Source organism: Vigna radiata, chromosome 9, assembly GCF_000741045.1.
Source record: "Vigna radiata var. radiata cultivar VC1973A chromosome 9, Vradiata_ver6, whole genome shotgun sequence".
NCBI lineage: Eukaryota > Viridiplantae > Streptophyta > Magnoliopsida > Fabales > Fabaceae > Vigna > Vigna radiata.
This window is the reverse complement of record NC_028359.1, coordinates 7,287,494-7,299,941: the sequence shown is the minus strand read 5'-3', so window position 1 is coordinate 7,299,941 and position 12,448 is coordinate 7,287,494. Positions and strand designations below refer to the sequence as shown.

The window sequence follows — 12,448 nt, the reverse complement described above, 5'->3', positions numbered from 1 at the left end:
ANAAAAATGAAAAAAAAAAAAAAAAAAAAAAAACTCTTTTNTGATGTGTTTATTTCAAAAATGAAAAANAAAAAACATGAATACTATTAAAATATTGACTATGCAAATTAATAAAAGTATTTATTAAAATTAAAATACATTATAAGATAAAGTGCTTTGTAAATATAATGATTACTTTCATAGCTTTTTAGTATTTAATTATTTACGTACGAATTTTATTGAACGTGAAAATTTTAATATTGGGTGGACGTGATTGTGGTGTTTGGTACATTATAAAAAGCAATTAGTTTCCTTAAAATTTGAAAACAAGAATTTTTTTTATATGTTTTAAAATTTAACATTTAGAAAATGTTCTTCAGTAATATTTATTAATCTTGTTTCCAAATTTTAAAAGAAAATGAATTTAAATTAAAAATAATAATTTATGACTAAACAATACACCTTAGGTTTAAATCATTTTTTGATTCCTAAGTTAAGTTTTGATGTTCACTTTAGTCTCCGCTTTTAAAAATGTCAACCTTTTGGTCCTTATGATATGAAAAATGTATCGTCCTCATGACAGCCCTTAATGAACAACAAATCACAAGTTTTCGTACCTAGGTATCCAATACTTTGTGATTGGTCGGAAAGTGTTATGAACAACAAATCACTTAATGAAAAACTTGTGATTTGTTAACAGAAAAAACTGATTTGATACATTCTTCATATCATAAGAACTAAAGGTGACATTTTTAAAAGTGATGACTAAACTAAACATCAAAACTTAACTTAAGGACCAAAAAATGATTTAAACCTTATTTTTAATTCATTTTCTTAGAAACTTATTCTTGAAAGAAAAAGAAAAAACACCAAACACCAAGCACCTTTTTTCCAGACTAGGGATAGCAACGGATCAGGTCGAGCACAAATATTGTCTACCCGCAACCCGATGAGCATGTAAACAACTGTATCCGTTATCTGTCCCACTACTCGCCGGATATCCACATAAAAAAAACTCGAGGATACTCGTTTTCCAACAATCTATGCATTACCAAGCCCAAATTCTAGGCCAAGACTCTATAATCCTTTATTATTTAGAACTCACAAACCCTAAGGTTTTCAGTTCAAAGAGAGCAGTTGTCCCCTCCTTCACTTGCAGTAGCCGACTGTCCTCAATCCACCTAGTAGCGTTGCATTCTCCTCCGACTGGCCCAAATCGTTGCCAGTCACAGTAGGTCCCTCCTTCATTCCTCCGTTCACGCACATGAGAGAAGCTTCACTGTTCCATGGGACGTCTTTCCACTAGCACGATCCAAGCAGGTCGCCCTTCGCCAACACTCACGCTGGGCATTCGACACTCCATGCCGCCACCTCTCGCCATGAATGTCGATATTGATGGTGGAGTCGTTCACCTAGGGTTAAACTTCATTTTCTTCTTTTCTTATGTGACAACAATGCTAGTGAAATGAGGGTGTATGGAGAAAAAGAAGTAAGATTTAGGGTTTTGACAGCAGCCTACAGGTAGATGGGAAGGAATGGGACAACTCCTTAGGATTTGACGGCAGCTTGCAGATGGGAAGGAATGGGAGCAACTTTTTTTCCTTATTCTGATTTGAAGAAGAAAACCCTAAAAAAAATTTAGGCTTTGACCCATTTTTACTAAAAATTAAACCGTTAAAAAAAGAAACTAATGAGATAAAATTATAATATCATCATTCAAACGAATAATAAATATCCGTAAGTACAAATAGTATTATACCCAAACTTGACCCATTAACAAACGAATATTAAAATATCTGCTACCTGTGAGTAACTCTTACTTACAGGTAAGAAATTCCCGTATCTACATTTTACCCATAGATACATGAGGGTACAAGTTTTTTTGCCATCCTTATTCTAAACTTTCGTATGGCCCTATTTTTGTACAACCTTTTTCTGTTCTTCATTCACCTACATATCAAGCACTTTCCAAATTAGCTTAGGAACTAAACCAAAAAATGTACATCATTTTGTTTCATAAAATAAAAAATAACACGCTTATTTACTTCGTATAATTAAATTATTTAATTGCACCTAGTGAAAAAATAAAATTATATTTATAAACAATAAAAAAGTTAGACTGTTAAAAATGAGAAAAAAAGAAGACTACCATGACTTGGACTTAGCCTCCAGAAACTCAATCCTAGATCACTTGTCAGCATATAAATAGGAGATTGTTCAATTTCTTGCCTTATAAGTAAATTATATGGTAAACCAGATTAACCATATGGGAGTGTTCCATATCCTTGGTTCGGGATAAGAGAATGAGCGAAAATGTGTCATGTGTAAATGTTTATGAGAATGATGAGTAAAGAGACAAGAGTCACGCTATAATTATACTATACATGTTTTAAGGGGTATGAGCACCCAAAACGAGTGATTAATTATACTATAATGATTTATTATGTAATTCTATCTTTTCGGATTGTGAGATCCTATTAACATAATTGTGTTCTTTTGTTTGAGAATGAGATTATTGTAAATTTTTTAATAAAAGTTTTGGTATTAGTTTGGGATTTGTGCATGTAAGATGTGATTAAATATGGAGCCCCAATGGATGATTTAGGATTTTATGATTTATTTTGTAATTAAAATATACCAAAATTTAATATTTAGATTACCATAATAATAATAATAACTCAATTAAAAATATATAATTTATTATGATCTTGAAACTAAATTAAATCTAAAAGAGAATATATATTCCTTCTTTTCAAAAGAGTTATTATGACACATTTATTCGTTGGCATGTGCATCCAAATTAAAAGGGAACTTACTAAAGTCAGTACCATTGTGTCATCACAAAAAGTCTTCTTGCAATTGATGCATGATGGAACTTTCCTGGAAAAAATGAACCAACAACTCAACATCTCAAAGTAAAGCACCCAGCTTTTGGTTTACACAATGCTCTACACAATAACGTGTTGATTTCAAAAGTCATCGTGAACGTTTCATTGTTCAAAATTGTCAAATATGTTGTGTATTTACGAAACAGCTTTGGAGTTGACGAACAAACGTCAATGAAGCTTAATTAATATAGTCTATTTAAAACAGCTAAGCAAATTTGGGTAACTAAGTTCAAAAATTTGTAGTTAAGCGTGTTATAAATTTCACTAAAGAGTATGTACCTCCACCAATTGTTGGTTCTCAATAGAGCATCTGTATTTAGCAATGAACATTATTGGAACACCAGGAATCTGTAATACAGAAATCCAAATATCAAAACAAAACAAACATGAAAAGTAAAAAATGACTTTAGCTTCGAATTCTACTCTTCAAGTCCCGATCACATGTTGCAACAATTAGCACTTGTGCCTGTTTCCTAGAAAATAGTTTGCATAAATAAATGGGGGAACACAATAATAAATAAGCAGCAAATGTGTTTTAATTAACAAAATGGTTCACTTAAATGATTATTGAATATACATTGCAAAACCAAAGGATTTGGGGGAGTTCCATTACCATAAAGAATGAAGAGAGTAATCCTCACTGATATCTATGTCTTGGTTATGAATTCAATATTGTGATAAAAAAAATTGCTATATTTTTCATAGTTCCAAATCACAACACTGGAGAGCAGATATAAAGATATGTTATTACTACCAATTATTCAATTTACATCTCAGTGTAGAAATAATCATTTGTTTACTGATGTAGATGACCATATACTGTTGAGATTTAAAAATATCACAATCCCAAATGGTAGGAAATTTACAAGGGTCAGAAAAATTTACCATCATCTTATTATGAAGGCCCTTGCCTTCACTATTGAACAAAAAATAAATGAAAATTTGCTTTTCCATTCCTCATGATCGTAATTCAAGTAAAAAGAACAGTAAATAGACTATTTCTCATCCAGCCTGAAAATCCATTTATCAGTAATCAAATTGCTACCAGGTGCTTCTGGAATTTAGCTCAAAAAAAGACACCTGAGTAAAACTCTAAACAAGGCCGTTGTCAGCATAGGTACACTTATTAGTATTCTCTCAAATTGAGGATCCTTGGCAATCATGTTATGCATAAAAGGGACAAATAAATAGATAGTAATATAACTTCTTTCCTCTACTAGATTAAGAGACAACCTTCGTAAATTTGTTTAAAGGGATGTTATTCCTTAGGTGATTTATTCAAATTTGTACCTGAGCCCCTACAGATCTAAAGAGAATTTGATAAAAGATTGTGTGAGAAACAGACAGACACTACAAAAATCTGCCATACGTAGCTGAAATGCTTTAGTATTTTTATCTCGTAATAGTGTTAGTGTTAGATCATGAACGTCATATGCATTAGCGCATGCTATCCACATACAGTTGTAGACATATCACATACTGCAAATTTGAACTGTGTATTCCATGGAAAATTGCGTATGTATAACCAGAATGATCATTTGTTTAATTGAAAGAGAGAAACAAAAGGTATATATTAAGGCAAAACAAAGCACACTCACTCTAATCTGGATTTAGAAATTGGTATCCACCAAAATCCGGTACGGAAATTGCCGCAGAATGACTAGGACTAAATAATACAAATTCAAACCAACGGAGAAAGGGAGAAAGCAATAAATTCAGAACCAATTAAAAGGGGGTGAGGGCGAGGGGCCCAGGAGTGAGAATCGAACCTTATTTGTCTCTGGGTAACTTTTCCTTCATAAGATTTTTCTTTTGAGTTCAAAACATCTTCTTTGTAGCTGAATTAGATAGGATTTCAAGAATTGATAATAGAACAAAACCAAGAACAATGAAGGAATCAGCATTCGGTGAGAGAAAGAAAAACCTAACCTATAGATTTTCCTGGAAGTGACAACCTTTTTCACAACAGCAAACTTTGGTTCCTTTTTAGCTTTTTACCCATTATCAGCGCAGAGAGAGGGCTATATTATGCAAAACCCAGGCCAAAACCATATATCAATATCAGATATTACGTTTCAATTCACAAATGTAACCACCTCCCAAATTACCTATTTTATTAAACACCATAAAAATTCAATTGAAATATCAGAATACAATGAATAAAAACACAGCAGATTCAGTTTCTTAGCATAGCATCGAAACTGAATGAGCCCACTTCATGAAATGATGTTCATGATCAGGTTTCAATGAATTCACGTGCGTTATTGAAATTGAAAGAATATAATTAAAAGCAACAATAAAGTTCGGAATTTGGTAAGATGGATGCTTCTAGTGCATGGGTAGAGCATCCAACAGAACAGGAAAAAAAAAACAAAACAAAACAAACAAACAAAATAACATCAATGAAAAAAATTCAGTAGGCAGAAGCTTTACTTGAGAGCTGAAGGAAGAGAACCTACAAGGGTGAGAGCATTGGCACGTGAGAAAGTGAGAGCGACTGCAGGTTTGCCATCAGGGGTGCAATAGATTGGCAGTCCAACGGTCCGTGGAAGAAGCAAAATTGACGGGGAAAATATAATGAAGGACCAATACTAAACCGATTCACTTGTTACAAAACAAGAGAACGTGATAAAATATTGAAGAAAAATATAATAACATAATACAAATATAAAAATGGAGAGATCCAGTTCTTACCTTAGTTGTAATCTAAGCTCATAGACGCAAATGGAAGAGCCAAGAGAAACAACAATGGTAATGCAGAGGAGTGTAGATTTTAGTAGATACAAGTAGGTCATTTTATGAGCATGGCTAGGCATTGGTCATTGTGCAATAGACTGTTCTAACGATAGACTAACATATATTACAATAGATAAAGGACTAAAATAAACCCAATAGTAGGGAGGTGTTAACAAAATAAAGTCGGTTTAGATAGTAATTTTTCTAGATATTTTGCATAAATGGTGTTAACATCGCAATCTTGAACTCCAAAAACCAACATACTTGCAAATAATGATTTTGGATGATTACATAAAGTTACTACAAAAATCAAATTTATATATCGATTAAATGTTAAGCATAAAAAATACTAAATAAATTTTTGTGGTGCCAATTTCAAAACAAATTAATATTGAAGGTACCCAAAACTAATAAAATCCTATTTTTAATCTCACAAATTTAGAGTAGTTTTAGTTTTTGTTCCCTAATTTAAAATTTGCCGATGGTAGTATTTCAAATTCACGAAATATTGTCTTTAGTCATCCCAAATGAGTTTGAAAGACTAAAAAGAAGCAAAAATATAACATTTTTTCCAATAGAGGGTCTAAAAACTACAAAATTTAAATTGAGGGACTGAAATAAAAATTGTCCCAAAATTTGAGGTACTAAATATATTTAAGCAAAAGCTTTAAGTCGCTTCTTCCTTTGTTTCCTAATAACCACTCTGAAATAATATTTTTCACTTCTTTTATATTCTTCTTTAACCCAATCAAACTATGGAACTAATTTTACTTAGGCTTAAACGTAAACGAAGTTAAAGGGTTAATTCAAAGCCAATCCTTTCCTCCCATGCTTCAAGCTATAACAAAATTGAAAGTAATGTATGCTAGTGTTCTGGAATTTGGTAGGCACCATTGTGTCATTATGACAACAATTATATCCCCTACCAAGTAAAGAAATAATGGCCTGCTAGAAAATATGTTTAACCATGGAAAATCTCAAGCAACATCAAGACAAAATAAAAGATCGTCTTATGATAGATTTCTGCAATGTTATAATAGTGTTTGGTATGGAGAAGTTGCACTCCAGAAACATGGATTATCTTTTGACTGTGACCTGAGATATTGTCAGAGTTGTGTGCATGAGAAAAAGAGAATTCAAGAAGAAAAAAAAATAAGAGAGCTCAGAAACATTATCTTCATTGACCTAAGTGCGATGACCAACAATTGACCCACAAATTGGACAGAATTTTTCATCAAAGCTCTTTTGAATGTGCACTAGACAGGAAACGAATCTGAGTCTAAACCGTGGCAGGGTTCTATTCTACCACTGGTACTTCTTGATTACATATTCTCGTCTAATATTTAATATCTCTATAAAATTGCAATGAACACAATGGTCTAGCTATCCTTTGTTGCCAAAGGACTAAATATACGAAATAGATTAATTTGGTAATTGGTAATACTAGGGTCCAAATGACAGGCAATGTTAATTTGAATAGCAAATTGATTAAGAATTGTCAATTGTCAAATTTGATCTTGTGTAATATTATGAAGCAAATTCATTTTGGTGTTGAACTTAGAGACTACAGTGATTTTAATGCAAAACAAAATGGGGAGAAATGGAATTTATGCTTTTGAAATGAAATATTTCTAAGAAATATACAACCCCCTTTACTAAAATTTATCAGAGGAGCTTGGTAAAAAATACATATCTGATATCTCCTTACACTTGACAAGCAGCATTGGCTAATCACTTTACACCAGTCAGAGTAGTTTCGGCGTATCCCTCATCTAGATGATTTTTGAGGATGTTCCTAAGGTACTCTACTTGTTCAAACGCCCCTTGAGTTTCCTCCCACTGCAAGAAAGAACACTGTCATCAATAAATTCTTTTGTGACAAATCAATATCCTATGAATAAAAAAACACTTAAATTGTCTGGCTGAGGAACAAGTCCTACCCTGGAAATGAGCGTTAAAGAGGTAATATGTTTTTGATACACAAAATGACAATTTAGGGTGCATATGGGGTGAACTTGATCGGTTATTCCTCAACAAAATTTAGAATAATGAAAGGTGTATATAGATGCAAGAGGTTTATGATAAAATGTTTCTGCAAGGTGCAATTTGGAAGATAATTACTCCAACAGTATCCCAAAAGGCATTTACATTGCTATGAATAATATTTTTCAAACAATACTTTGTCTCGTATCCCGCATTTGTGCTAACTAATAAAGATGTGAGTTAAACTATGACAGCTTCACAGATATATGTTTTTTCTTTTTTTAATTTTGTATGAGAAAAATACCAGGGAATTTAAGTAGATGAGATATGTTTGATCTATGAAATAACAGATCTTACCTCCAGATGGGATACAGAAGCGACTTTCCAACCACAAGCAGTGATGTATCGACGTTTTAACATGGTATGTCCTAATGGAACACCTAATAGGCAGAGATATCAAATAACAAACTTATTAGCTAAGATTCAACTAGATCTTATAGAACAGAAGGTTACAAATTTGACGTACACAAACCAAATACACACCAGTATTTCTCGAGAAGTGAGTTGGACCATCAATCTCCAAAGCAAGCTTCTTATCAACAAGCACAGCATCCAAAGTGTAACCATCCACAACATATTCTTTGACCCATTCAAGACCAGTGCTTATGAGTAGGCGTCCAACCTCTTTTTGAAATGATGAAGTTATTTTCTGATTGAACCTTTTAGTTTTTACAGCAAGGGCCACTTTCTCCTCAAACTCACCACATAATGACAACTGAAGATGTGGGAATTCAAGCTTCAAGCACTGGTTTACAAGATGAACTTGAGAAGCAAACATGATATCCTCCCTGTAAAACTCTGAAACCCTTTGCTCCTCATAATTGCGGAGAGTTTTCCAGACATGAGAGAAGAAACTCCTATCCATTTGTCCAAAGACTGCATAGGACCAAGCTATTGTCCCAAGCTGGTCCCTCGTTAAAGTGAGTACAGGAGAGCTCAGAGATCCATTTGAGGCACCAGTTCTGTCAACACTGATTTGTTCATCATTACTTGATGTCTTTTCATTTGTGCAACCTCTCAATTGGCAACTATCTTTGAAGACTATATCTAAAGAATCAAAAACAAGGTCAGCTGGCTCATATAGCGAAGAAAAAGCCCATAAAAGTTGAGCTAGCTCTTGTTCTTGAAAAGTGTGAATTATGTTTGAAGCCCTTTTCGACAACTCTGAGAAAAGATCAGGGGCAGAATGCTGCATTGCAGCAAAGGCACCTGCTATATTAGCAATGTTTTGGGAGTTGAAATCCCCAACCTTGGTCAGCGCAACCTCTGCAATTCTATCCATTTCTGAAAGATAAAGCAGTTCACCTCCAATTTTGGACAGTGCCCAAGATATGTTCGAGATTCCTTGCGCAGAGCACTCAGGTAGGGCTGTCATTGCAACACTGACAAGCATAGACATCTCTTTTTGTCGAGCAAAAGCCAATCTTCGAGTTCTCATCATAGTAACCTTCTCCATATTCTTAGCAATGCGATGAAGAGCAGTGGCAATGTTCAAGGGGGACAGAGGAGAAGGGCTCAGGCCTTTTGCAACTGCAACAATTGTTTCATATGTTATATCTAAAACATCATCTGCAGTCTGTGCTTCAGTGATTGCTTTGTTCAAATTGACTTCTTTTCTATGATCAGATGGCCCAGAGAATTGAGAAAGCCTACTGACAAATTCCTCCTTTGCTTTTTCCTTCTTTTCTATAAACACTCCATTGGAAAACATACTCACTCTCCTTTTCAGATCGTCAACATCATTCAGAGGTTTGATAGGCTGTGGGAACTCGTCCTCTAAGCTAAAGTCAAGATCTTCTATATTCTCAATTTTCTTTACTATTTTCTTCTTGCTTTCCAACTTCTTCTTGTCTTTCTTTTTCTTCTTAACAGTAACCAAATCTTCAATCAGATGACCCATGCCCCTTGCTTCAATTGATTTCAGGGCCTTCTTTCTCGCCCTCACACACCAATCCATTTCATCAGTTTCTTCAAGCAACTTTGACCTCTGCACTTTTTCCCTTTTTTTAGAGGGAGCCCGGTAACCCAACGGATCAACTTCCCCAAGAAACTCAGATTCCCACTCCACATTAGATTCCTCTCCATCACCACCATTATCCAGTGCTTCAACTCCAATCCTTTGGGAACTAGCGCCAGTGTCTCTACCCAATTGTGTGCAGTTACTTCTCAGTGTGCAGGATTCAGGTTTTCGATTTAAACTCCCAGTTCTAGTCGTAACCACTGGGAAAGTATAACCAAGTCTTGGAGTGAAACCAAAGGGTTTTAAGCAACTTTGGTTAACCAAGGAATTCCATAACCCTTCCATACGTCACCTGAAGAAAACAAATTCAACCAAATCGGTTTGACCATGCAACTAAACAAAAAAATAAAAAAGAACAAGTTTTAAACTGATTTTTGTCACTTAAAATCAGAACAAACTAAGTTTCCCCACTAATGAAGTATAGGGACAACCTAGGTATCAATCCATGGACTCGGTACAATTAAATTTCAAAATGTAGAGTTAGTCTTGCTTTTTATTCTATTATTTACTAATTATCTACTGCAAGGTGGAGAAGATAAATGAAAGAATTGAAACTAAAAAGGGAAAGAAAAGCTAAACTAAAATCTGTTTAAAGAAAGAAAAAATGAAGTACAAGAAAAAGAAATAGAAATCTAAACTACTACAAATAAACCTAAAATGTAAAGAAAAGACGGTACGAAACAAAAACAAACAATGCTATTTTCATTGAATACAAAAGCTAGGAAATCTAAATGCTAAATGACATGAACTAAATGAAATGATACAATTAAAGAATGAATCTAATCTGGACAGTTAAGGAATAATGGAATGAATTGAAAAATTAAAGTGGAATGAATCATGATTGAAGGGCCTAAAATCTAAGAAATTAAAATGTAAAATCCAATTATCAGAACTATCAAACAAAAATTATCAATTCAAAACCTGAAGCAATTAGAAAATGCTATAAATGGATAAAGAATTACTAAATCAGAATCTAGGACACCTAAAGATAGTACTCACACACTAAATCATTGATTAGATTCATGAATTGGAATCCAAAATGCAAAGATCATTACAGCACAGTATTTATTTCTATTTGTACCCTCTTTGGGGTAATTAAGTTTTGTGCAAATGCATACTCTCTCTATCGAACCACAACAATTTCAACTCTAATTCAATCTTCTAACCAATTCCATAAACAATTCACTATTCTAAATGTAACTAACACTTATTAAAACTCTACTGCAACTTTCCAATTCAGAATGAAATCAAAATATGTAGAACAATACCAAAACTCTAACATCACAATCAACACTTACTGTTTATTTTTAAACATGCAAAAATTCTAACTAAAATGAAATGACAGAAACTAAAACAATATTTTCTCTTGTTGAACTCACCCTGACTCGAGAAGACATCTCGGTCATACACGCTCTCTGTACTATGTCAAAGTTACGAGTTCAACTCGATTTCAGATCAAAACACACAACAGATTCACACATCATTGATCAAGAACACAGAACACAGAAAAATTCAACACAGAAAATATCAATTGCTCAACACAGAGAAACATCACAGAAATTTTATTAACAAGAACTAGAATACAAGAATGTACCGAAAAGAAATGAGCAAAAACACGAGAAATTGAATCTACCGGAAGTGCGATAAAACCCTAGAACTCTCGCGTCGCTCTCTAAAAACGTAAAAATTGGAAAATGTCTCTGTGAAAGTCTATCTGAAAAAGTCTCCAAGTTTCTATTTACAAAAGCCCCTTTTATAGGGTCAGAAAATGAAATAGAAAGAAAATCTGGAAAATGAGAAACCTTCGCCGCTTGATCGTTTAGCTCTCTGAATCGGATGGTCACCAATCCTCGCCTGTTTGATCTCTTCTTCAAGCCCTCCGATCAACTTGAACTCCGGTCAGCTCCTCAGAACCTCTGGTCAGCTCCAGGTCAGTGGCATCAACCGTTCTTCTTCTCCTTTGAACCCTAGCTCGAGGGGTACTTTTTTTTTTCTGTTCCTCAATTGCTCGATAAAGAGCTTCTGCCCCAAATGAATTATCGTGCCCAGACTCCCCAAGGCTGCAGCCGTGTCAAACGCTGCGTTTCACTTAATTAGAACCAAACCCAGCTGCCAAAACGCACCGTTTTACTAATCCACAGCCCAATTGTACTGGTCCAATTCCTTTGCAGCAGCTTCAGACCTTAAAACGGCAGCGTCCCACTGGCCTCCAAACTTCAATCTGCAGTAGCGCCCAATGCTTTCAATCATTCCAATATTTCATTCGAGAGCTTTGAAATAATGTTTTTGGAGAATGTAAGTAAAATGCCCACAAAATCTTTAAGGTTGATGGGTGGTGAATGTAATTTAGAAGAGACTTCTTCAAGTCATGCAACACAGAAATCATACCTAATAAATCTTGGGTCTCTTTTTGAGGCCTCCTTGCAATTTTCAGAGATAAAATCATAACCATTTGAGCTTTGAAACAAAAACAAAGACACAATGAGAATCACCGAGACATTCAAATCAAATCTCATTATTGCTTTTTTGTTTTTTTCTTTTTTCTATAATTCACTGTTTTTCAGAAATTGGATAAAGTTTGATTCATACATCACATAATATATAATAGATATTGACAAAGAGAAAGATCTATTTATTTAAGAAATAAGTAAATGTCTTAATTTTACGTTTTTAATTTATTTTAAATTAATAGTTTACATTAATTATATATTAAATGTATTTGATTTTTTATTATCAAATCATTAATGATTTTTCTGTAAATTAAATTCTTTTCTTTATTTTT

The 12,448-nt window shown here is 33.7% G+C and overlaps 1 protein-coding gene across 15 annotated transcripts; it reads right to left on the bottom strand.

Annotated features, from left to right (window-relative positions):
- Window positions 1-1,803: 1,803 nt before the first annotated feature.
- LOC106774058 (RAP domain-containing protein, chloroplastic) lies at window positions 1,804-12,085 on the bottom strand. Of its 15 annotated transcripts, none has more exons than XM_022786152.1 (11): window positions 11,469-12,083; window positions 8,130-9,958; window positions 7,944-8,026; window positions 5,562-7,442; window positions 5,327-5,471; window positions 4,797-4,888; window positions 4,466-4,705; window positions 3,291-3,340; window positions 3,147-3,215; window positions 2,796-2,859; window positions 1,804-1,929 (listed from the first exon to the last, which is right to left on the bottom strand). In XM_022786152.1, the coding sequence occupies exons 2-4, from the start codon at window positions 9,949-9,951 to the stop codon at window positions 7,335-7,337; spliced, it is 2,013 nt and encodes a 670-aa protein (XP_022641873.1). In that variant the 5' UTR covers window positions 9,952-9,958; window positions 11,469-12,083; the 3' UTR covers window positions 1,804-1,929; window positions 2,796-2,859; window positions 3,147-3,215; window positions 3,291-3,340; window positions 4,466-4,705; window positions 4,797-4,888; window positions 5,327-5,471; window positions 5,562-7,334. The 15 variants fall into 15 exon arrangements, with proteins under 15 accessions (XP_022641873.1, XP_022641877.1, XP_022641878.1 ...); XM_022786156.1 differs by having other exon boundaries at window positions 4,637-4,705; XM_022786157.1 differs by having other exon boundaries at window positions 3,291-3,333; window positions 4,637-4,705.
- Window positions 12,086-12,448: the final 363 nt, after the last annotated feature.

Excerpts from the sequence above, each read along its gene's own strand:
- LOC106774058 (XM_022786160.1), bottom strand. The coding sequence starts at position 9,951 with ATGGAAGGGTTATGGAATTCCTTGGTTAACCAAAGTTGCTTAAAACCC. Across the intron at positions 8,027-8,129 it reads TCACTTCTCGAGAAATACTG|GTGTTCCATTAGGACATACC; the intron begins GTGTGTATTTGG and ends TCTGCCTATTAG. Across the intron at positions 7,443-7,943 it reads CTTCTGTATCCCATCTGGAG|TGGGAGGAAACTCAAGGGGC; the intron begins GTAAGATCTGTT and ends TCTTTCTTGCAG.